The following is a 26,256-nucleotide window of genomic DNA, read 5'->3' on the forward strand; positions in this document are numbered from 1 at the left end:
AAATCTACCTAATTTTTAACCCATGAAATGGTTAGAAAGAATAAAGACCTGAAATGGTTTTTTAAATGTGAGGAACTAAGAAAAACCTCATGATGTCTGTCTTTTTTCCTGTTTATTCTCCCAGACTGTAGTTAATTAAGGCCAAAGAAGAAAAGCCAAAATGAAAGCAAAAATGTCAACGGAATAAACAGCCTTAGTCTTTTGTCCTTAACTCAAGAATTAGAAAAGTAAAGATTTTGTAAATGGTATGGTAGAAAAAAGAAAAAGGCAATTAAAAAACTTGATGAAATATATGTATATATGTATATCTCCCTTTAAATACATTTATTTTCTTTTGAGACACTGGTCTGGCTTTGCTCTTGTGTTCTGACACCAAACAGAAGCAGACGGTCCCAGGGTTAGATTTTGTTCTAGGGGAAGCAACCTTTTCAGTTAGTTGAAGCATCAGTATTGTCCAGTTATTCTTTGTTCTAGTCTTACCTGCGTTTTCTTAAGGAATTTTTAGATTTAAAAAAACAATGAAGAGTGAGCATGACTAATCTTACTCTTTCTCCCCTCTGAGGTAGAGTTAAGTTATAAGTCATTTATTTCTAGAGCATTCAATTCCAATCGGGTGAGAAGCAAACAGATAGCTCCTGCTGGAGGACAAAGATATCACCCACAAATCAAAGCACCGGAGTTCACAGGAGCAAGGATCACACCCAAGCAGTGGGGTTGGGCGGGTGGGGGGGGGGAGGTGTCCAATGACTGGGTCACCACCAGTGGCCTGAGAGGACCCTGGGCTGTATACTGCCAGCTGTGCCTCACTACTTTGAGGATGGGGTAGGAGGTTCCTAGGACACAGGCTGTGTTTGGTGGGTAGAGAGCCCAGGACCACAGAAACCGAACCTCTTCATAAGCACAATCCCCCCGCCCTTAAAGGGTGAAGTTCATCTCTACATGAGCTTTAAATTCTTTTACAGTCATCTGAGGGTTGTGTACAAATCCCAGTAGCTCCAGGGGACAGGCCCAGCACCAGAGTTCCCCAGGTGATTTGCCTTGTACAGCCTGGGTTGACCATCCCTGCTTAATCCAGAGGTGGAAGTTTTAGACGCCTGCCCCACCCCCAGCAGCTCACTCAGCATATCTGAAGAGCAGGGTCCTCGCATTACAATGCACAAAGTTCCCCAGGGGATCCCAAAGTCCCCGCCAGTCCAAGGTCCACTAGTGTTGTAGGAAAACGGAAGGAAATTCTGCATGTAAATAACTGATTTCAGATCCATTTTTTGAGCAAAGTTTTATATCTAGAAGAACACAGGATCTCGGTGAAGAAATTTTGGAACAGAGATAAAAAAGAGGAAATTAGAATCTGTGAAGAGATATTTTACTCCCCCTGCCCAACTTCCTTGATAGGACTCCAGTGACAAGAATTGGGAGAGAGCAATCTTGGTCTTCCATCTCCTGGCAAGAAGAACTCAGTTGGAAAGGTACAGTGGTGTGCTGCTACTAGTATTACTACACTACTAGGAGAGAGAGAGCGCGCGAGAGAGCGCGCAGAAAGAAGGCACATGCAATTAGACGGAGGGCTACTGAAGGACTGAATTTTGCTCCTTAACGTGTTCTGTGCACACTTTCCTACACAGGCAGCCAGAGTTGAGTGACTTGAGTTTCCATTTTAACCAAGAGCAGAACTGACAAGGATCTGCATTGGATCCTTCCAGACCCCAGGAAATCTGTTAAGGCTTCGAAAGAATGTTTTATGTCATGTCCCAAAGGTCAATTCTTGTGAGTGTGGGAACCAGACCTAGTACTAGCAGGGAATGTTACTAATCTGACCCACCATTCTACTAGCCTTCATCTAAAACATGAATGACTTTTGCCAAAATTGTCATTTTTGTTTTAACTTTGCAGCTTTTGCGATATGTGATTAAAATGAATGTGTTTTGCTCTTTTGCAATTTTACAAAAGCCAAAGCAGACAGCTGAAGACATTGTATCAGGTGACCTAATGAGAAACACATTTATTTTTCCAACCTCTGGCATCTTGATGTTGGCGAGCACATACAAACACTGATGTCCGCGTGTATTGGCATAAAAGTCACAAATCATTTCGAACTATTTTCTTTAATGTTCCTTGTTGTGCAATGGGAAGGGGAGGCTGGACCATGAAAGCTGATGACTAAGATGAAGGAAATCCTGTCTGAGCTAAGATTGTCTTGGATGGGGGGGGTGGCGGGGCAGGAACCCTGGTGGGAGCTGGTAGAAAAGAAATGTGCCTGTCAGATAGGAAAAGAGACTATCTCAGGCCCCCATTGGGCCCTTGACTGTACTTGGACAGTCATTATAATTAGGACAATGGTTAAGTAGGAAAGAAAGGGAAGGGGGTGGTTTTCCTCCTTGGAATTTCCAGCTGGATCTTAGGGTTTGAATCCACCCACTGGCCTTGCTCACCTGGGCGCTCAGGAGGAAACGGATTTGTCTGTGTGTCCTGTTCATCCTGACTTGGGGAGCCCTTGCAGACAGGGAGTGTTGGTAACGTCCTGCTAGGAAATGGCCAAGGGAGGGTGCAGAGGGTGTCCTTCTGCTTTTTCAAGAAAGAAGTTCTCTCCTAAGATTCTAGTGGGTGTTTTCTAAACCACGCTGCCAGACCAAAACCTCTTGAGTTTTCTTTCCTTGCTAAATTACACTTGGGTCGCAGAATTATTTGAACAGGACGTTCTTTGTTTTTTAAGTCTTTCCACTTGTTCTGGAAATAATTTAGTTATACCTTGACTTTCCTTTAATTAAAATTAATTTTTTTGCTGGCATTTCTCAAACATAAGAAAATGAAAACGACTATCTCAAGGCAGTGGGAACACGCCCCTGCGCCCACCTTGCCACGTAGACTCTTTGTCCACTGGTGAGCTCGTCCACGCACGGCTGGGCCTCCGGGCACCACGGGCCCACGAAGACGGCAGGCTCTCACCCCAATTCCCGCCCACGCCCCTTCAGTCCTGCTGGCCCAGTGCACCACACCCACGTCGTCCTCCCCTCCCCCGTGCCCTGCTGGGCACTCTCCCCTCCTCTGCCCTGAAGGCCACACACAGAGAACTCCCTGTCATGGCAGGGAGGCCTGCAACAGTTTTCCTCTAAAGTCTAGTGACGGTTGAACTTTTCTCTCTGTGGCTTCAAGCGTTGTGGGTTTTTTTTTTTTTTTTTTTTAATGTTTTGTGCATGAAGACCCATATTTAATTAAAAACAAAACAAAATCAACAAAACCTAAAACCAAGTAGCCATTAGCTCACATTTAGCAAGCACTACAATGCTAAGATTGCTAAGGTCTTTACATGCAATTTCTTCTTTTATCCTCAGAACACACTTATGAGTTAGAACAATTTTTACTCCAGTTTTAAAAATGCAAGGAAAACTTAAAAGTAATCTGTTTGAATTCACACAGCCTAAGTCGCAAAAGCAGGTTTCCAAGCCAAGACCCAAGCTAGCCTTATTCCTCGTAACCCCCCTGCCACCAATCCTGCTCTTTAGTGTTCCCCTCTGAATGGCATGGTTCTAAGTCTCAGTCAGGGGGCTTCTGCAGCTTCTGTAGGTGTTTGCTAATAAGTACAATCGCATGTAAAACCAGACATACTGGAAGTATAACAGAGTTAAAGGAGGGAGAAAGTAGGTCTCAAATACTGAGCTTCTGAAGATTGCTCTCTACCCATGGATAATCCCAAGTGACAAACATAACCTAAAAAATTCAGTCATCCCCTAACCCCACACACATCCCACTGCTCCTGGTCTCTCCTCACTTGGACCCAGACCTGAGCCCACAAGAGGATTCGTATACATAACTTGTGAGCACACATTATTCCTACTAGGATTGGACATGTTCATTTGGCCACGTATCTCACCAGGAATTTGTGCCATGGTTATTACCATTCTTGTTTTACACATGAAGAAAAGGAGGCCCAGAGAGGAAAAGTGACTTTCCCCAGTCTTTGGACTCAAACCCAGGTGCTTCAACACTTTTTAATAGACCACACCGGTCTACCTGATGGCACGTGGGAAACGCCAATGAAGAACATCAGAACAAACATAGCAGCAAAAGCAGCCCCAACATAAGGAAGTTGGCTTTATTCCAGGAAAAAAGGGATTCTGTCATCATTCCACTGCTGACCATGGGGGTTTCCTGCAGAACTAAGATAATTTTAGGACTGCCTCTTACTCTCCAGGGGGTTTCAGTACATCTTTCCCCAAGTTAGGACTGACTACTGTCCAACAGCATCTCCATCTGCTCTGAGATAGCAATGCTTACACGTCCCTCTCCCCTTTAGGTGGCTGCAGTAAATACACCTTCATGGCCTGGAGTTTTGAAGAGGACCTGGAGAAGGAGACCTCCACAGGAACTCTGTTCTGCCTCTCAGATTACCCTGTGCTCACTCTCCTGCCTTCCTTGGTCATCCTTTGTGGGCCTGTCCTGAGTGCAGCCTCTTTAGTCTTTTGTTTCTTAGAGTTCACGAGCTGCTCAGTCACCTATAAGCACAGGCCAGCCTCTCTGCAGACCCTAGAGGGGCTCTAAGAAGAACAGGTCTGCCTGATGCTCCCTAGAGACACTCATTCTCCTGTCCTCTGCCTGGGCAGTCCTTGCAGAAAAAGGAGCCAGGAGCATCCAAGGGCTGTGTGTGCCTGTGGGTGCCAGTATGTGCTCTATGTTCTCTATTTCTCTCATCTGTCTGTCTGTCTATCTCTATTACCTATCCCTATCAATCATCTATCTCTATCACCTATATCTATTATCTCTATATATTCCATGTAGATAAGTAATATATACATATAATATACACATATTTAGATATGATTAGATACTGTATATATTTTATGTATCCAACATCTTGTGGATTTTGGAAAAAAAATATATTTTAAGCTAGGTATTTGTCACCCTAGCCAGCGGTTAAGAGCAGAAGCTTTGGAATCAGCGAGTCCTGGGCTTCATCCCCAACTTTATTCCTTATTAACCTAAACAAGTACCCAAACCTGTGTGCGTCTCAGTCTGCACACTATAAAGTGGGATAATCGCAGAGTTGTGGGTGTTTAGCAGGTAATCTGTGTCAGTGGCTTAGATGAGTTCCTGGCACTAATGTGTTTAACAAATGGGAATTGCTGTGTTTCTCCTGTGGATTACTGTAGCTGTTCCAGGGGCATCTGGATCACTAGAAGAATCTTCAAGGGTTACTCATTCTTCTGTTGTTTCTCCACCAAGGGGGACCACACCAAGACCCTCCCAGAGGTCCCCTTCCCTTTCTCCAACCTGGAGCCAGCATCAGTGAGGTAAGGGTAGAGGAGGGAGGGTGCACTAGCAAGTCCCACGGGGCTGGTTTGTTTCCTGTGTCCCTCCTTCCTGACACCAGTTTGCAATTACTGTACAGTCCTTGCTAATCAGCGTCTCTTTTCTCTAATGGACAAACCAGAGCCTTGGAGGCCTCCCAGGTAGTACGCGTCTTTGATCGTGTCCCCTAGCAGAAGCCCTTTCCTCTGTTCTCACGGGCCCACATCACTCCACAGTCACACAGCCCAAAGTGCTCCACATGCAGAGCAACACAGTTACGTAATTTCTACCAGGTACCAGAAAATCAGTCCATGTAACTCGATAACACAAATTCTTCTGTAGTTCCCACATGGAGATAACTGACCCGGGCAAAAGCAGCAACAGGAGAATTTTATGGGTGGGGTTGAAACAATGCCTAGGAAAAAAAGCAAATCTTTCATAGACGGATCAATGCTCCTTTTATTGTCATATACAGCTACCCTTATCCATTGGGAGGAAGCATTTAATTTGGAAAAAAACCCCACACTTAGTAAAACTGTATTTTTATCTCATCTTTCATTAGCTGTTCCATGACTGTATTCCTCATTCAAAAGATTTGTTTGAATACTTTCAACTAACTCATTTTTAACTGACATGTCCACTCGTTTCTGGAACAGACACTTTACTGAGTGTTTACCGTGTTTCAGGCCCTGGTGCATACAATGTACTGAACAAATAACAGATAACCCGCCCTAACCTTTAGATTGTGGTAGCAGTAATTACAGTCGAGGACGAGTGAGACAAATGTTTAATGTCCATAAGAGTTATGAATGATGATTGAAAATCATTTATCTCTAATGATAGAAGTTCTGGTGGTTTGAGAGGGCATTCTAATTAGATTCTTGAATGGGTCTCAATTTTAAGGAACAGAGATTCCAGCCCGGCACAGGCATTCTGGTATCGGCTGCACGGACACTCTAATAGGGCAGGGTGTCCTTCATGTCACAGGGGCGGCAGGCTCCTGAGAGGAGATAGGGTGTGTATATAGAAAGCTATGAAACAGAACTGGAAAGGGCCAGGGGACAGAGGCTGCTCCGTTCCTGCAAGGTTGTGACAGAGGCAAAGGTGTGAAGCAACAGCTATTGGCCACTGGCCACCCTCATTCTTGGCCCCTTTTCCCAGCCCGTAACTGAAATAGAAGTTATAGCCACAGGGAGACTGCTAACTCCAAATTCCACCAGTGGCCTGTAGGGAGGGCGTACGGAGGTGGGGCTCAGGGACACTGGACATCCCAGCAGAGCCACTTTCCAGTCACTGACCCAGTTTTCTAGGCATGCGAGGTTTAATGTCTCCCTGGAAGTGACACCACTGTGCAACCCTGCCATGCCAATGCAAGCTCAGGAAAACAACCATGCAACCGTTTTCCCTGCCCCGTCAGTTGGTCAAGAAGAGGGAGGCTACTGCAGCTCACCGCAGACCCCCTATGGGATTCTGGGCTGTGCAAACACCTTTAGGATTCTTTTCCCCCACTCTCTTCACACAGGACTCTACCCAAGTTACGGGGACCAAAGCCTTATCCTCCAACAGGGGCTACTTCTGCTATATTTCCAAGTACACAGGAGTGCCTTTTGTTTACTTAGTCTAGTAGAGAAAAGAATGGGAACTGTGTTTTCCTCTTGCCTGCCACATCTGTTCACTTGCCTCAGACTTGCTGCTTCTCAGCTTTTTCTTTGCACTTGTCTCTCTGGTTTATGCGTGCCAAATGTGACTGGTCCTTGGCTTCCAAGAGCAGATTTTTAATTGGAAATAATTTAGATTTGCAGAAAAGTTGCAAAGATAATTCGAAGTATCTCCTACACCCTTGCTCAGACACCATGATGCTATGTCAACATCTTACACCACTCTGGCACATTGTGTCAAAATTAGAAATTGACATGAGTACAGTAGCTAAACTATAGACTCATCAGAATTTTGGCAGTTTTTCCACTAATATTATTTCCCTCCTTCAATATATTGCACTGTACTTGGAATAGCATATATTTTTTTTTCCTACAAAATAATTTGTTGCTTCAAAAGGCAGCAGCCCCAGTCAAGGCAGCAGAACACAAGCTAACGGAATGCCCAGTGCACATCAGCTGTCTGCCAGGAGGTATGGGAGATACCAATATGAAGAGACCAGGTCCAGGACCACAGGGGCTTGATGTCCAACGGGCAAAACTTACAGGGGAACTGACAGAGACTTGTACTTCCTTTGAAATTCACTTCCTGACCACAGGCCAGAATTGGACTACATGCCATAAATCTCCCTAAGATTAGATATCCCCTTTTCCTTTCATGAATAATCAAAAGAAAAAATCACACTACAGGGAAGCCCCTAAAATCAAGGTTAGTGAGTCATTCAGGTTTTCATCTCTCTCAGGAGAGTCTCATTCACTGAGGGAGCAGATATGAGAGGAGTGGCAATAGGTAGCCACCAAATGACCTGCTCAGTCTCTCATCTCATCTAAGTTCCATTCATTGAATTCCAGAAGCTTCTCACACCCTAAAGATAAAAAGCCTGATGTAGCATCTTTACTTTTAAGTCATATCCTGGAGCAGCCCAAATGCTTTCCTGGAAAAGCATTCCCATTCCCAATGACACAGCTGGGAGGACGAGAGCCCACTCATCTCTGCAGTTGCAGCTTGGGAAAGGCCTGCAGCAGGTGTGGTCACCTTGTGTTCTCAGTTCTGACTCTCCAGCTCACCTGGAGCACCCCAGCACGGACACCGTACAGCAGCTCTTCTTCAGCCTTCCCTCGAGCCCCAGAACCAAAGCATTAAGTTACAAACAGTCAGTTAGTAGCCAGGTGGCCATGAGGTTTTGTTGTTCCCCAAGACACTGTGTGGTCCTTGGCCCAGTGGCCACCAGCGACGGCACACACTGCCTGGTTCACAAGCTGACTCAGCCAAGCCTGGGTTCCAAATTTCACCTACCAACTGATAGCAGCAGCTACAGTGAGGGGCCAATTTCAGAGCTTTCTCTGCAGTCCTCTACTCAAAAATAAATACTGTTTTTCAGATTAAAAGAACAAGGCGTTTCCAAACCATCTTTTATGTAGTGTCATCACTACCAGACATAATGTTGAAAAGTTGCATGTTTACCACACTTTCATTTTCCCTCAGATTTTCTCTATGATTTAATTGGAGTGTGTCACCAATTTTTTTTACTCTCTCTCCAGGAAGATAGTTAGACAAGCCTTTGATTTTTATTATTTTAGCAAAGCTTTATTTTCTATTCTAGAATTTTTACTTGAATGTCAATTTTTTTCTCTCTCTGCTTCCAAAGAGACCCACAGATGGTGCTAAAGCCGTGTCCCGCCATCCTCCCTGCATGTCCTCGTCCAGCTCTGGGATGCTCCGATGAGTCCCTGGTGTTCTGTGCCGCGGCCAAGTCGTGCAAGCCGCCGGGGAGGACTGCTTTAATTGCCTCCGAGATACGCCCGTTTTTCCATTAAGAAGGAGCCCTGTGATATTTCCCTTCTTCTTAGGGGTCCAGATTTTGAACAATAGGACTAAAGCTCTAGGGAATTCTGGAAGAGAGCTATTCTCTGATTCTTAAATATGGCATCGGGAGCATTTTAGCACTATACATTTTTTCATAATTTATCAATAAACTGATTGAAAGGAGAAGAGGAAACTTTTAGAACATATTACTACTGCTGCTGCTCTTTCCTTCTTCTTTTTTTGTTGGAAGATGGAAAGGTATGGCTCTGTGTAGGAGCGTCATTTTTCAAGTGAATTTTCCAGGGCATGGATTCCTAGAAGGCACCCTGGGAACTGAAGCTAGTGCTGAAGGCAGTCTGGAGCCCAGCATTTTCTGGGGCGCACATAGGGCTACACCCTAATACCTATGAGAATCTAAAGTCTGTGGCCTGTCTCCCCAGCTGCGGTCATGAGGTCAGCCCAGCCCCTCTGCATATTTAATCTAAGGGAAAGAAGGTCTTTGTTCTCTGTAATTCTCTTCCTCCCAGAATCACATAGGACTGGTTTCTTAGATCTTCAAGGCTGCTGCCCCATCTCTTAAGATAACTAACAATGCTCAGCATAGGCTGCAGTGAGTGCTTTTGCTTTTAAGTCACCTTGAAGGCCAGAAGCATGCTGCTGCCAGAACCTTCCCTGACAGGACCAGCCGACACCTTGAGCACTTGCTCTGTGCCACACTCCACGGCACTTCACACATGTCCACTCATCTGACGGTCCCTAACCTAGAGGTGGATACCATTGGTAACATCCCCACTGCAGGACATAGGGGTTTGATGAGTGCCACGGGTAGACAGCAGCTCATCAGCTGCAGAGCTGGGAAGGGCCCCCAGGCAGTCTGCCTTCAGATTGTGGAGTGGTAGCCATTACGCTGCACTGCCTTTTAGGAAGGGCCCTCTGCAAATGCACTTGGCACCTTGGCATTGCATTCAAGACAGGGCATTGCACTCAAGATGACAACCTGAACAACAACAGGGAGTGCTGCCCACAGTTGCACGTGCAAAGCACAAGTGTTTTACTTTGGGTCCCGCACCCAGGCTGCCCAGTGGGATTTCTGCTTCCTTTTCTCCTTTGGACACCTGATCATATTGCTCCTCCCTTGCTCTGGGCTCCTGTTCTTCAGAGCAAAGCATCAGAGGGGGAGAACCAGGCTCTCAACACAACACTTTGTTAGTTGCAGTTAAGAGCAAGGAGAAAGCACAACTAGAAGACTCAAATACTGAATCTCAGGAGTAGCCACACTATTGACATATAGTCTGATCCTGGGAAACTCGGTGCAGTTAGCAAGTGTCTGGGTTCAAATCCCATGTGTGCCACTTATAAAGAGAGACCTTGGGCATGTTGTTTAAACTCTTTGTGCCTCTGTATTCCCACCAGTAAAATGGGGGGTGGGGGTGGGCAATAGTTACCTATGTCATGGATATGTTTTTCGATGAGGCTCAGAATGATTAAGACACACAAATTGGCACATAGGAAGTACTCATTCAATAATTATTCTCTTTGCTAACTATTTGTAGCTATTTCTGCTACAATCTTTTCACTCAACAATGAACAGCCCTTTTTACTGAATTGACCTATCCCTGGAAAGAGTCCTTGGTACAAATAGGCAATGAGAGAGGATTTTTCAGCATAGCACGCAAACAGGGGAGGAGCTGCACTTGTCACAATTAAGAAAACTATTTTAATGAATACAGTTAAAGATCAAGAAATTATTGTATGAGTAACAGCCATTAAAAGCAGTGGTAAGATGTTAATAAGTAGAAGATCCATTGTTCAGCATCACAAATTGCGTGCCTGTTAAATAATACTATTAATGTCTCTAATAAAGTAACTCAGAAGTATTGATCTGTTTTTATTTGTTGATTTAGAATCTAAAGCCTGGGGACATTAAATAAATTGACAAGTTATTCCCACTGCCACTCAATACAATACTTTGGCTCACTGGTTCCAAAACTCTGGCATCAAGTGGGAATGCAGACTCCGAGGCTCCACCCCAGGAAGTCTGATGAGAAGGTCTGTGGACTTGTGCTCGCTTTGGCAGCACATACACTAAAATTGGAATGATACAGAGAAGATTAGAATGGCCCCTGTGCAAGAAGGTCTGTGGACCAGAAAGTCTGATGAGAAGGTCTGTGGACCAGAAAGTCTGAATTTTTTTACCGGACTTTCCAGGTGAGTGTAGGCTTCCAAGGACTGTACTCTGAGAAGCTAGGCAATAAATGCCCTAGGTCCCACCCAAGGATCAGAGAGCAAAAAGACTCAAGTGAGTTTGCAGCATCTGACAAGTTTTGGAGGAAGGCAGAGAGGTGTAGTACATGTGACAGAGAAATATCCTGTGTAAGAAGCTGGGGAATATTCTCTTCCTGTTCAAAGTATAGAAACCAGGATTTATGAGACTGGGTAGAGCTGCGTTTAGGACCCAGGTGTTTTGACATGAAGCCCTTTCCAGCAATTTTAGGATCAGTACTAGGTAAGACTTCCAGGACTCTTACTATCCTTCAGAAAGAAATCACTGATGTTACAAAAATGATTCTGGGGGACGAAAGGGTGTGGGAAACAGAACGGGCAATGCACACATGCCCAACAGGATTCAGTGCTTTCCTTTCTAGAAACCTCATTTGTCTTTGAATGTGTGCACACTGTTCTGGCTCATAACTAAGCCACGTCTTCTAATGTCATATGTGCATAAAGACCCACTAGAGTCAAACAGCCAGGTTCTGATCTGCTTCTATCAGCACATGTAGAAAGGCAGAAACAGACCTGAGTTTTAAGAAGACTTTGGCCTGGAATATTTTGTTCAAAGACTCTAACTTCCCAATCCCTGAACTGGGGCACAAGGCAGCAGAAAAATAAGGCTAAAGGTTCTTTTCCAGGCTAGGGTAGTTCTTCCTTGCTCACAGCCTGTTAAAAATCTTTGTTTTACATGAGAATAGAACAATGTGAGAATTTAAATCAAAGCGCAAATATAGCTTCCCATTGACCCTGCATGTGCACTTGACCCAGAGTGGGAACCCTCGAGAATAGAGGGAATTCCCAACAGGAGTCTCCTGGGAAACCAGGTGTGACAGAAATCATATTCCAACACAGTGTAGAGAGGATGGGGTCCAGGACACCTAGGTAGTCCCCTCAATTTCCAGTCCCAGTTTAAACATTTGTGTCATCAACTGAAGAGACCCACCAGTCCTGTGGCACTTCAGCCACACTACATAAAACTCAGTAAAAGTGGCTCCTATTATTTAAGCACAATTTTAAAATCCCACTGTGCAGTCACCAGTACAATGACAATATGGACAGAGCTACCTGGAATGACGTGGCTCCTGGGGTGAGGGGCACACAGTAACCGGTCACAGGTGGGAGCTTTAGCAGCTCCCACTGTGGCTCTTCCAGGGCCAAACCAAGTGTTGGTATAAAACCGAGGATTCAGTCATTGTTCCCTCCCGGTTACAATGAACTACGTTGCTGGCTGTCCTCTACGCCCCGCCCCTCCCTCGTCCCCCGCCCCCACCCCCCAAGCCTTTCATTTAAAAGAACCAGAAAACTCTCTGCCAAGGGCAGTAACTAGCACCAGCTTCTGAGTTCCACAAACACATTTCTCCCCGCAACCCTGGCGCCTCATTGGCTTCAGTACGACAGCCTTCCCTGGCTTCTAAGGCTGGAGCCTTGCCTAACTTAGGAAAAGGGTGCCGCAGGCTACGTTTTAAATTATTGGCTCCCGCGGAAGGGCTGATGCCTGTAACGCACAGACTGACGGTGGGGAACCCAAGGGAAGGCAAACCCGAGAAGTTCCTTGGGGACAGCGCGCTTTCTCAGAACCTGGGCTGGGCAGGGGCTGTAGGAGGGCACAGCGGCACACACACAGCCACGCTCAGGTGAGCAGGCACGAGCTGCATTCTGGCAAGGGCACTCCGAGTCCCAACCACTCTCCGGCACGCGAACCGAAGCCCGTGAACGGGAGCCAGGACTTACCGCCAGGCCGCTGTGGGCCAGGAGTCCCACTGTCAGCGCCACCAGCAGCAGCCACCTGGATGGGCGAGGGAGGAAAAGCGCCATGAGCGTGCGGCCCTAGCCTGGCAGTTCCTTAAACTTACACGGAAGGGCCCCGTTTGCGGGAGCCAAGGGGCAAAGCAGAAAGTCGCTCACCGTTGCAGGGCAGGGCCCAACGGCGTGCACCGGTCTCTGTCCATGATCCCAATTCAGCCAGTCTGGGCTCGGGTCGGTCCCTCCTAGCGTGGAAGGAGAGAGAGAAAGCGGGCTAAGCAGGGGCTAAGGAGGGAAGCGTCTTAGCCGCCGCTTCCGTCGGTGAGACGTGGGAGAGCGGGGTGCGCCCCCCACCTCTCTGCACTACGAGATAGAAGAAAGGGGAGCCTTCCCACCTAGGCCCTGGTTGGTGCTGCTTAGGAGAGGCCGCTCGATCTCCATCCTCCCCTCCCGTTCCTAACAGACTGCACAGGTCGCCCCAAGTCCGTGCCCTCCGCCTAGATCTCCGCGTCCCTGGGCTGCTCTCACCTCGGGCCCGGCTTCCGCTCCTCAGAAGCGCCGGCCGGCGGCACACCAGCAGCGCGTCCGCCCTCTCGGGCTCCTCGGACGCTGGCCTCCGGGCCGCGCGTCCGCCTTCTGTCCTCCGCGCAGTCAGGGAGCGCGGGGACGCAGGGTCGCGCCGCCGAAGCCGCTGGCTGCGGAGCTGAGCCCTGGTGCCCTGGTGCGCGGCAGCCACAGTCCCCGGGACGCGCGCTCCCGCCGCCTCTTACCCGCGTCGTAGGGTCCTCCCCTTTGAGACGCCGCCCGCGCGCCGCCGAGGGGAGGGGGCAGCGCCAACAAATTGAGGAGCTCGCCTGGCCTCACTCAGGTCTCCACTGCAAGCCGCCGTGTCCCGGACGGCGCTCCGCGCTTACGCCCCGGCCCTCCGAGAGTGATCCGCCCTCCGCGGCCCCCGAGCGCTCGACCGCCGTCCCCCACCGCCGGCCGCGGGTTGCCGCCGCCCCGGGCGCGCCACCATGGGGCCCGGGCTCGGCGTCTGGCTGCTCCTGCTGCCCGCAGCCCTTCTGCTCCACGAGGAGCGCAGCCGGGCCGCTGCGAAGGTGAGTCCCGGCCGGCTGGGCTCCCCGGCGCCCCGCCCTGCGCTCCGGGCGCCCCGCGCTACCCCTTTGTCCCTGGCCAGAGCCTCCCGCCCGCCCCTCGGGGTCGCTTGTGGCACGGCCAGGTGCACTCTTCCCGAACTCCCCTGGTAATCCCTGTGGGCTGCGATCGCACATCCATTAGGGAGATTCCTTTGTTGTGGCCTGGGTAAGGGCGAGTTGGAGGACTCCCCAGGGCCTGGGGGGCAAGCGAGCCAGAACTTGGTGCGCACTGTGTGGGGTAAGGGTGCTCGGGAGTCAGCGGGATTTGAACTCGTACCGCCGGGCGCTCAGCGGCTGGCCTCCCTCACCTGCCCTGGGTGCCCGGCTGAGTTGGGGGCAGGAGGGGTAGACACGCGCTCCCTACGCTGATCGGAGCCTTACACATGTGCCCAGGAGTCTCTTTGGGCGTGTTTCTCTCGTTTTTGGAGACTGGTGGTTGATGCTGAACAGTCTGGGCTGTTTGCCTGGAAACAGCTGTGTCTTTGCTTTCCCACGACTTTCTGTTGCTAAAGCACGCTCAGGAGCAGAAGTGGGGCTCTTTTGCATTGCAGCCTTAAAAAGTTACCATACTCTATCGTTGTCTTTTTTAAATATACTTTAAAAATTATAACCACGTTTATATTTGAATGTGAAACAAAAATGAAACTCCATCTCATTGTTCTGTGTACAAATTGTTTTCCTAGTTTTCATTTCCTCCAGCTATGAGCTTGTCCGGAATGGAGCTGGGAGTTCAGTTCGCAGGAGTAAAGGCTTCCAGCTCTGGACTGTCCTTGATGTACCGTTGTTCTTTCCCTTTCCCTTCCCGTCCCTTTATTCCTTTCTGAAGAAAGACCTCAGCTGTTCCCTAGTGTCAAAGCCCTGTAGACAAAATTGCAGGAAGGTGTGGCTCCTGAACACATTTTGCATCACCCCCCCCATGTTTGAAAATGATGTTGCTACTTACCATATATCTCACAGACTCTTCCTGTTTCAAATGCTAATCTTGCTGTTAGGTTTTCGGTTAGTTTGTTTCTTCTCTTCTGGAAAAATGATATTCACTGACTCTGCTTCACTGTATATAAATTATTAACTGTTACACGCCAGAATAAACTGGTAATATGCACACATGTCTCACCATCGAGAGTTTGACTTCTTGCTGGCAGTGCCTTCACTGGGTATTGAAAGGAGTAATGATTACACTAGAAGTTAACCTCAGATTGTTGCTCTTAGCCCACTGTCTATCCTCGCATGGAAGTCAGTTATTTAAACGCTCTCCAGTGACCATGACAAACTACTTTCAAAAGAGGAGGCTCTAGAACACTTTCTTTGGATGTAGAAATATTAACCCAAAGATACAACACCACCAAGGAGAGATTGCTAAACCTGATGGCAAGTTAATGAGAGGAAGTTCTCTATCTGGAAATATGAACCTTTGTTTAGACTTAGATGTTCTGATTGATAATATTAATAAAGCAAAGCTAATTGTAAGAGCTAGCTTTTCAAATAGCCAGGACTTTAAGGAATCAGCCACTCACTGATGGAAACTCCTGTTCGTACCCGGGGAATAAAACTCATTACTGTTGAGGTGGGGATTTTTTACTTCCCTTTACTCTCTAAAGCCCAGGTACATTCCCATCCACTAGCTTTGCTCCATCAAGTTACCACAGTGTTTTAAGAAATCTGATATGTAGATGCCCCCAATCACCAGTTGACTTAACAGATATTTTCATTACACTATATTTTTCCTGGCTTAATTACAAAGAGATACATATTACTTCTGGATATATAAGAAAATCCACTTAAAAATAATATCTGGCTAAATTTAAAAATTGTCTCACTTTTCATGTCATCAACAGCATCTTTTGCTTAACTTCTTCCAAAATCAGCTGTTAGGTATACCAAAAAGTTGAAATAACTTCAATATCGATCCAAGCAAAATGTAATTTAAAAATACATTTTGAATGATAAGGTGTCACAAATCAATCAAATCCTACTTTAAAAGCTAACATGAATAATTCTTTGATTACCTTCTCCTTTGGATTATCTGAATCACACGTGACTTGCATTGTGTACCCAAATGTCACCTACTATGTGCTGGGCACAAATTGCACTTATTTATTTTTCATATGAAAGTCTGTTTGATTTTACATTTGACCATATCTGCTGTGGTTATACTGTTCATTTACTAGTAGATGGATTTCCTAAGCCAGTGGTTTTGGCCACACCTACCCCAACTCTTCTTTCTTAGGCGAGAAAGGAGGAACAGTGTGCAGGCCTGAGACAAAAATGTGCTGCTAGTGTTAGGATGGTGAGTGCCTTGTGTTCTCAGTCACGCAGTCAGTCATCTTGGACTGAATGAATTGTTCCTTCTGCAGCTCCAATGGGTCTGCGTGATGCTTCTTAACAAATTATTTCTCGGGGTCAGAAATGTGAACTTTACCTGGTGTGATGATGCTTCTTAACAAATTACTTCTTGAGGTCAGAAATGTGAACTTTACCTAAGTGTCATGATGCATGATGCCTGCCTATCAATACTGGCATCTCCAGACCATGAGTCACCGCTCCTATGACCGAATGACTTAGGACTCAAATGGTGTGAGACTTAATTTCCATGTGGGTAGGGACCGTGTTCTACTGGAAATGTAATTTAAATGAGAAGACTGATTTTGATATAGTCCTAATGACAGCAACATGAACCCAATATTTTGGAAGTGAGATTGGTGAAGATAGAATCCAAGTCATCATGTTCTTTGTGTATAGAATAGGACCAACGTGGAAGGAAGCATCTCTCATGCTTCCAGAAGAAATAATGTACATAAATTATGTGTGTGTAAGAGTGTACTCATGCAAAATTATTTGTGGCATATGTTAGTCACATCACACCGAAGACAGTGGTTTAGGGACAAGAGGATCCTAACTTTTGTGTCTGCTCTGATTAAGTAGATGATTTTGGAGGACTCCCTAGTACCTCAGTTTCCCTGGTTGATCTGCCCCTGTTCCCTGGGATTCATCCCTTCCTTCCTTCATTCTGTACGTGCTCCCTGACCATGTGTTCATGCCGTGCACTCTGCCAGGTGCTGGCCATGCAACAGTGACGGGGGCCCACTCTCTGCCTCCCGGGACGTCTCTGCCTCGGGAGAAATACTGAGAAAAAAGAGGCAAATACAACTCATGCTGGCAATTGCTACAATCAAGATAATCCAAGGGCCGCAGAAGCACCTAACCCAACTTTGGGGAACTCAGAGAAACCTCTGGGAGTACATCCCACCTCTAAATCTGAGGAAGAAACAGAAACTATAAACGCAGCATGGTTTTTTTTTATATGCACTCTTGTGGGGTATCATACATGGGTATGGTAATTCTACTTGTCCTTTTGAAAGTCTAAAGGTCTTTGCATTTAAAGATGATCCTTAAAGTTCCCTCCTTTGAGATACCAAGATATCATTGTTTCTGTTATCAGCAATCCTGATAGCTGAACTTTTGTCTCAGAGGGGTAGAGAGACAATGAGGGCAAGGTCTGGGAGCCCAGGGATGAGAAGTATGTAGCTCTAACTGAGTTAGGGCGCTGGGATTGGTGGTGGTGCTTCCCCTGAGGCTGCAAGTACACTGGGATGTTTGGAGACGGGCAGGATGGGTGACTGATTCTAGGCAGGACCACCTTTAGGAACTGACCCAGAAAACCTCCCCTCACTTGGGCAAGGACATGAGGGAATTCACAAAGCCTTACATTATTCATTAACAAGACTGTTGGCAAATGTCTTGGGACTGGTAAGGAAGGACGTCATTTAACAAGTTCAGCTATCTAGTTAAGAGCTGCTAAAGATTTTCCAGACCAATTGAACCTACAAGTGACTTTCTAAAACAAATCCTTTTAGAAATCAGGAGGGCAGTAAGAAGTGAATAAATGACAATTCTTGTTTTGCTGAGGTATACAATGTTTGATATAACAATTGTTCCAGAAATTGAAAAAGGATTAACTTCATTAAAATGTCTCTCAAGCAGATTTGGTGTTTTGAGTTTGTGGGCTAGAGTAAGCAAAAGCAACAATAGAATGCCTAAAATAATATCACTAGAGCATTGTTTTTCCTGCTATTATTAAGCAACCAGTAAAAAAATGTTGACTATAGAACAATACAAAAGACATATTCCTACCATTCTTACTCATACAATGAAAGGGGATGTAAAATAAACCAGAACATATTTCAATTGTCTGTTTCTTTTGAGGAGTTTAACACTGTAAGAATTACTTTGGGGTTAATATTTTTATAGTCTGGTATACAGTGAGCTGGTTCAATCCTCACTGAACCCCCCCTCCCATTGTTCTCCTAGTTTACTCCTGTAACATGAGTCTACTCTAGTCTTCTTTCTAGTTCTCTGCTTCTTTTTTCTTCTCCCTCTTCCAAACCCCTCAGTGGCTGTACCATGTGGGTAGGCCTCAGCTGGCTTCTCTTTTTTCTCTACCCTCATTACCTGGGGAGATGTACTGCCATGATTCATCACCTTCTGTGAGGGTGACTCCAAACCTCCTTTTTCGAGCTCCAGTTTAGTGTCGTCACATTCCCATGGAACACATCACCTGGGCTGTCCAGCTTTGATGGCAGACTAAGCAAGTATGCCCAGAACTGAACTTACTATCTCACACTCAGATGAACTGCACTTCCCAACTCTCCCATTTTGGTCATTGGCACCCCTGGTATTCTTGATGCTTGGCCGAGAGACCATGACTACATCTGGAGAGACCTCCCCCTTCCCTCTCTTTTATCCTCCCTGTCACTCAGCCACCGGATCAACCTTCCTTTGTACATGCTTCTTAAGAGTCCCCCTGCTTTCTCTTTCCATGGTTGTGACCTCATTTGAGGTCTACTCCCCTTGTGCCAGCATTGCCACAAACCCTGCTGACTCCCGCCCCTTCTTTCAGACACTTGTTCTCTTCAGAGATCCTACATATGACCAGGTGATTCCACTGCTCAGGATCTGACAGTGGCTGCCTACTGTCTGACCAAAGCTTTCCATCTCTTTGGTTGGGTAGTTTCTGTTCACTTTTAAAATAAAGTCTGTATTTTTTAGGGCAGTTTTAGGTTCAAAGCAAAATTGAGAGAAAGGTACAGGAATTTCCCATATAACTCCTATGTCCGCACAAGCATATCCTCTCCCATTATCAACGTGCCCCACCAGAGTGGTACATTTGTCACAAGTGATGAACCGATATTGACACGTCATTATCATCCAAAGTCCATAGTTTACATTAGGGTTCACTCTTGGTGGTGTACATTCTATGGGCTTGGACAAATACACAGTGACATGTACCTGCCGTTACAGTATCACACAGAGTATTTTCACTGCTCTAAAACTCCTCTGTGCTCTCTGCCTGTTCATCCTTCTCCACCCCAAACTTTTCACAACCACTGATGTTTTTACTGTCTCTGTAGATTTGCCTTTTCCAGAAGGTCATATATTTGGAATCATGCATTATGTAACCTTTCCATGTTGGCTTCTTTCACTTAGTAATATGCATTCAAGTTTTCCCCATGTCTTTTCATGGCTTGGTAGCTCATTTCTTTTCAGCCTTGAGTAATAACCGTTATCTGATGTACCACATTTTATCTGTCTGCTCACCTACTGAAGGGCATCTTGGTTGCTTACAAGTTTTGACAATTTTAAATAAAGCTGCTGTAAACATCCCTGTGCAGGCTTTTGTGTGGATATGTTTTCGGCTCATTTGAATAAATACCAAAGCACTTGATGGCTGCGTTGTAGGGTAAGAGTATGTTTAGTGTTATAAGAAACCGTCAAACTGTCTTCCAAAGTGGCTGTACCATTTTGCATTCCCACCAGCAATGAATGAGAGTGCCTTTTGCTCCACATACTCCGCAGCATTTAGCATTGTCAGTGTGTTGGATCTTGGCCATTCTGATAGGTGTGTAGTGGTATCTCATTTTAATTTGGCTTGGTTTTGCATACCTCTCACACTATAGATCCATGGAATTTATCTGGCCTCATTCTTCACTTCTTCCCAACATGCAGCTTGGGTAATTGTCATGAAGAGCAAATTTCTGTATTCCAGGGAGCAGTGTTATCCCTTTGGGCCTTGGTCCCTGATATATTAAATGAGAGTAATGCAGGGTCTTCGGATACCTTCCTGTTGCTCAGTGCACATGAAGCAAGTAAGCATTCAGGAAATGTTGGGTGTTATCACTGCCATGTGGCTGGGATCACATTGTCTTCTGTCTTTGGTTTGACACCTCCGAAATTATGAGGTGCTGGAGGACAGAGCTGCTTTGTTAAAATGTTCCCACTGTCTGTGCAAGTGCCTGACACATGGAGGGAAATCATTAATTACTTGTAATTGATTCCAATATGTCTGGCTGCCATTTGCCCAGGACCCCTGGGAGAGTCTCAGTGGAGCTGTGTGCTGGCTCAAGTAGATTCTGTTACATTGCTGACCCCTGTGGTAGTTTTAAAAAACACAAGAAAAGTAATGCCAAAAGAAGGTGTTTCCTCTCAATTTGAAATTTAGAGTAGATATTTCACCATAGACTAAACACAACTTGGAAATGTATACAATGCTGAACTCTTTATGTAAATAGTTTATTCCGTGGTTTAGTAATATTCCTAGCTTTGCTGCCTTTGGTTTTCAATCTGAACACTATAAGAACACTTTATGTCACATGAGTTTTAAAGCTTGCTGGATTTGTGCTAAAGTAAAAGACAAATGTGAAGTGTCTGAATCAGATATTAAAGCCGTACACCACACGCCACGCAGGCTTCTGTGTATTTCTTGGTTTTGTCACTTGCTGATAAAGGAGAATTATCCAATCTCCTAATTTTTTATTGCTCTTGGAATCAGTACTTTGTTCAGAATTTTGGAATTACTCTTGTTTATTGCTGAATAAATAAATGTCTTAGTGTACTGTGGGCATTTCTTTCTTATTCAGGTAACAGCAAGAGATATCGGCTGTGAACTGGAAAAAGCCAATTTGAGGTCAGTTGTCTAGTCTCATGTCACCAAATATACCAAAAATTGGAGAAGCCATTTGTATGTTCACTCAGCGTTTAGTTGACTAAATAAATTTTGTCCATCTCAGCGGAACATTTGGAGAGAGAGTGTTCCTATATTTGACATTTAATTAAAATTGTTTAAAATTTTTTATTGAGTTTCTACGTTAGAAAATAAACATATCCTTTTATGAAGAACAAAACCCAGTGTTTTCTAGTTGTAACTCAACATTCCCAAAACTTTGCACAGACTTCTAGCATGGCGGTGTGTGTCTTCACTTCCCAAAGCTATGTCTTACCTAACACTGATCTTTTAGCATATGGGACATTTCTGAGGATAGTCAGTCAATATTGGTTTCTTGCTTCAGAATGTTACAAAAAACCCAATGATAACTATTTTGTTATTTTTCCTTCATGTCTTTTAAAGATATAATATTAATGTATATTTTAATAAGAGGAAGATTTGGCTTCTACAACTCTAACAATACTTTATTTTTATAAGTTAAGCATATTTATAATATGAAAAAATGATTAAAATTTATTATAAAATCCACAATTATCCTTTTATGCAACTAGTGACTTATTTTGCACATAGGAGCATTTATTTCCATGTCTCCAAGAGCATCAACTTTAAAAAGTCATTTAAATACAAGCAACTCCTTTTCTTAATTAGATTTAGTTTTTGAGTTGCATTGTAGAATTTTTAGAAGAATACAATAACATTTTAACGTCACACAGTTAATACTGAGTTGCCTGAAACTTACTTGCTAGGTCCAGACTTATTTCTGTGTCAGAGCTTGAGTTGAGGTAATATTATTATTATTTTTATTATTATTCTTTTATTATTACCTATGACATACGAGATTTTGTTTGGGAAAAAGGGCACAGCACCAGTTTGGTCTATTTTTTTTTTTTTTTGTAATGACCCATTTGGAAAATGCTTAGTCTAACTTACATATTAAATAGAAATCATATACTACCTGAGGGTTCAGCCTGATTTCAAGGACTCTGAAATTAGCCAGGCAAAATAAATGTCTGTTTCTCTAAGAAGCTTGCATCTAAGGGAGATGTACACACAACTTCTTGGAAAGATGGTTGCAACATTTCAAATACATTTGGAGAGGAAGATAATCCAGCCACACAGTTGCTCCGAGTAGGTTAGCGGTTAAGCCCATCGGTGCTGGTTTGAATTCCAGCTGTGTCTCTTATAACTGTGTGACTGCTTCAAGTTACCTGCTTCTCTCTGCCTGTGTTTCCTCATCTGTAAAATTGGGACAGAAATAATGCCCTGCTTAGAGAACATGTATGAGGATTAAACAAGTTAATGTTTGTAAAGCATCTATACAGTGCTGGCTTTGTGCCACGCATTATTCTGTTTGTTAAATTAAATTGAGCAATAAATAGCAAAGTAATTATACCATCAAGGCATCTTGGGGCTGGAGAAGACCATAGAAGGGTCACCTATGCCAGTAGTTCTTGAACTTGAGCTCACAGCAGAGTGATCTGGAGGGCTTGATGAAACAGATGCCAGGCCCCACTCCCAGGGGTTCTGATTCAGGGGGTATGGGGTTCATCTGAGAATTGCATTTCTAACAGGTGATATTGATGCTGTGGGTCTGGAGGCCATAGATCTCATCCATTGTCTTCTTTTTCCAGGAGAAGTGGTTTCATGGATGTGAACTATAAACAGGCTGTTCTGGGACATTAGTTTACACTCCAGAAGAAGATGAACCATTGCATTTAAAGTGACTTTTTCAGTAATCATTATCTTTTTTTTCTTGTTGGTTGTTGTGACTGCCAGCAAGGTCAGTTTCAGCTCTGCAGTGTTATTTGAAGGGTTGGGAGTAGGAAGAGGGTCTAGAAGCATGAGTGTAGTGTCAGGATGCTCAAGAATTAATTTGGAGAAGGCTTGGCTGATGGGAGGTGGGGGCAGCTGGTGCTTAGAGAAGATCCTCATCCACTGTGATCCTCTTTTCCTGGTCAGAACATGGGACATGAGGTTTGTCATGATTATGTAATTGTCAGAGTTTTACCATCTTTAGTGACTGTTTATTCCCACACACCTGCTGAGAATGGGCTTGGACTGTGTGCTCGGAGGCTGGCCAGCTGCAGAACCCAGTCAGAGCCTGCGAGGCTGGACTCCCGTCCTGTGACTTCAGGTTCCTGCAGTGTTCGCCCTCACTCACCTCCTTTGTATCTTGACCACTTGGCCTCCTGCGAGGAATTTCTGTTTTGTATCGTATTGTGGCCAAATCCATTTCCTGGAGATTAAAGACCATTTGGGGTTAGTGGTTTAAAATAACTACTAAATTTAGGTCAGGAAATGGCCTATAAAATTAAGATTAACTTGCCAAAACAGAAAAATGGGTCAGTGATGGGGAAAAATGTACCTCAACGTGGGTAGTTCAACCCCTGGGTCAGATGTACTTTGGATAAATATGTAAAGTTGGTCCGGAATCAATGCTATTCACTGATAAACTGGGGAGGGGACACTTTATTACGCAGCATGTGCATCAGGCCGTCTTCCTGGTTCACCCCACATTCTTACCTTATATTTAACAGACCGTTTTGCATAAACATGCTAACGACAGATGCTTTTTACCAGTTTGTTAAAGCAACTTGGAGCAAATAACTATTGGGCGCCGTAGTAATAATTAAACTTTGTTTTCCCAAATACTTCAAAATAATAAGATTGTATTTCTTTATTCTGGAATTTAGACTTTTAAAACTTTTTTAAAAATTCTATAATTAATCATTTTTTATTATTTCTTGTTGACCTTGGTTGTTTTCCCTTCTTTCATGGAGTAGTCACCCATTAGTATTTTAATAGACATGTTTTTTTTTTCCTCTTGACTAGTAATTCATTTAAAGCATACATAACTTTGAGCGTTGTTTTAGGCTAGAAGCCAATTTATAACCAAAGTCTCATTGTTTTTTATGTAGTGAAAATAAACCAAGTAAGGCTAAGAATTCACTTAAGCATGTAGCACGAATTAATAGGTTGGTAACTCAGTTTCTTGATTCCGGTATTCAAAATCTGTTCAGTGAATGTGTGTTGAGCACTCACTCAGGGTCAGAAAATATGCAAGTGATTAGAATTGTTTATATACTTTTTATTCTGGTATATGCCCAAGGTAAAAGAAGAATAATTCTAATAATGGTACAATAGCTATTATGCCAAAAATTAAAACCTCCAATGTTCTTTTTTTTGCCCAAAAAGTTTTCACTTAGGTTCTGATCTTTTAGAAAAAACATCATACAATCTGACTCTGGAGACAGACCACCTGTGTTTGAATTTTTGATTTACCAGGGACTAGCTATTTGACCTTAGCCAACCTATTCAACCCCTCTGTGCCCCAGTCTTCTCACCTGTAAATAGAAGTAATGATACTATTGCTTTATAAGATTGTTGTGAAGATGGTACACGTGATAATATGTGTAAAGCACATATGTGAGTGATTGCCATGAGCCCAAGAAACGTTAGCTCTTATTTTTGATTTTATTATTACATTATTGATATTCATCTGTCACTAAAAGTACATTGACTAAAACATATCTTTCTTTTACCTCTATTTAATTCCTTAAGATGAGATGAACTTCTTGGAAAATTTACAAATGTTTGAATTATAATGAGGTTCACACACTAAAATTAACCAAATATGTTTTTATTGCATAACTTTAAGGGCATAATTCTATCTCAAAAGTATTCCAAGATGGAAAACTGGGCTTCAAAGCATGACAAAAATAAACAAACAGAAGCAAATTGAAATGAATACATTGTAGTGATTTGTATAGAAAGTGGCAGCATTGCCACAGTTTCAGATTCTTGCAAGATACTCCAACAGCTGGTATTTTATAGCCACTTGGAAGAGGTGTAACTAACATAAAAAGAACATAGTAGTTTAACAGGGCTTTGTGCAAAAGTGAATCATGTCAGAGAGGTCTGGTAAAATGGGAAAAGTTATCTCTTCCTTATCATCAGAAGGAGGGCCCCCAGGACTGTGTCCTCAGCTTCCCAAATGCACGTGGTTTCTGGGAGTAACTTCTCACTAGAGTTGATGGGTTTGACTGAGGACAGCCCCATCTTTAGTGATTGATTTACCACTCCTAAGAAATCCCACTTAAGTCGGTCAGTCATGGAGATCAGTGAGCGGCCAGTGTGGAGACAGATCCAAGTGGTGGCACGCTCCAGCGCTAGAAATCTCCCCTGTTGCCGTTGTCCAGTTTGATCCTACTTGGAGGGGCTGCGCCTCTGTCTGCCTGGGGCCATTTTCCATGATAGAAGATGTTTGGGGCAGGAACACTGGCATATAAACATGTGCTGCCAGACCCATTTTAGAATTCAACTTAGGTGGGGGTCAGAAAGCCATGGCATGGGAGAGTATAAGAGGACAATCTAAATACACTTGACAGATTGAGGATGTTTATCCATTAGAAAGCCTTAAAATGGATAGTTCCAAATATCTTGATAAAGAGTCTTTCTGCAGAGGTCTCCGCATGTGTTAGGGAAATGAGTCTTATTTGTGCGTTTTTACATTAAAATGATCATTTATAGAATATTAGGGCTTTTGTATATTAAGCGCCTTCAGTTAACATATATATATGTATATTCACATGTACATATATATATACACATATTAGATATATGCATACCATGAATATATATAGATATAACTAATGGTATCCATTCATTCATACATTCATTTGTGTAATAAATATTTATTGTATACCCATTATGTGCCAGGTACTGGTGTAGTCTGTAGAAAAAAACAGAGAACACTTGTTGCCCTCAAAGATAGTTTATGAAATTAATATAAACAATTTAGTTTTCCTTCATGCTGAGCCAGAAATTATTTTAAAAGATGTCCCTCTTTGCTGTTTTAGGAGTGGCTTAGCCTCAGAAATTCATCTCTGTCAAGAGTTATAAATATAAGGAAGAGAACTGAATTTCTGTATAGGAAATATTATTAGCTTTATTATGTCTAAAGTAAATTCACGAGACTAGCAGACATTCAGGGTCGTTCCATTTATTTAGAAATTAGAAATTTTGAAATATCTCTAGGAAATGAGTTAGCTTGGTTTTCCTCTTTGCCCTGTGAATGGTGCAAAGCTAATTATGGGAAAACAACTTGGATTTAGGGTGGAAAACAGCATCAGTGTGGAAATACCAGATGGAAGAATGGACAAATTTGTTTCTACAATGATCATGACTTTCAGGCATTTTGACCAGAATGGCATATGTCACAAGAATTGTGTTGCAAGAATGTTGTCCTTTGCCTTGAAATTGCATTGCTGTATGGTCAAGTCAGCAATGCCCTGTGTGAAGAGGCTTCAGGCAAACAAGTCTGAAGGGGGGATGCTTTTGTAATCAGCAGGGACACCC

At 44.1% G+C, this 26,256-nt stretch overlaps 2 protein-coding genes and 1 non-coding gene across 4 annotated transcripts in view; 2 read left to right on the forward strand and 1 right to left on the reverse strand.

The window, feature by feature from the left end:
• Positions 1-13,667, reverse strand: part of COL4A2 (collagen type IV alpha 2 chain) — a 183,858-nt gene extending 170,191 nt beyond the window's left edge. Inside the window, exons 1-3 of one of the 2 annotated variants that reach the window (XM_045186661.2) lie at positions 13,530-13,667; positions 12,922-13,004; positions 12,748-12,802 (exon numbers count right to left, since the gene is read on the reverse strand). In XM_045186661.2, coding sequence (XP_045042596.2) covers positions 12,748-12,802; positions 12,922-12,965 — 99 coding nt within the window. In that variant the 5' untranslated portion in view covers positions 12,966-13,004; positions 13,530-13,667. Of the gene's footprint in view, positions 1-12,747; positions 12,803-12,921; positions 13,005-13,287; positions 13,496-13,529 lie in introns of those variants that run through there. The other variant, XM_045186660.3, reaches the window with a different exon arrangement.
• On the forward strand, positions 10,807-10,912 carry LOC112321571 (U6 spliceosomal RNA). The gene has a single exon (XR_002976543.2). It is a non-coding gene; the product is annotated as a U6 spliceosomal RNA (small nuclear RNA).
• Positions 13,668-13,726: 59 nt separating the features above from the next.
• Positions 13,727-26,256, forward strand: part of COL4A1 (collagen type IV alpha 1 chain) — a 152,021-nt gene continuing 139,491 nt past the window's right edge. Inside the window, exon 1 of the mRNA XM_053916317.1 lies at positions 13,727-13,859. Coding sequence (XP_053772292.1) covers positions 13,776-13,859 — 84 coding nt within the window. The 5' untranslated portion in view covers positions 13,727-13,775. The remainder of the gene's footprint in view (positions 13,860-26,256) is intronic.

This window comes from Desmodus rotundus, chromosome 13 (assembly GCF_022682495.2).
Source record: "Desmodus rotundus isolate HL8 chromosome 13, HLdesRot8A.1, whole genome shotgun sequence".
In the NCBI taxonomy this organism is placed as follows: Eukaryota; Metazoa; Chordata; class Mammalia; order Chiroptera; family Phyllostomidae; genus Desmodus; species Desmodus rotundus.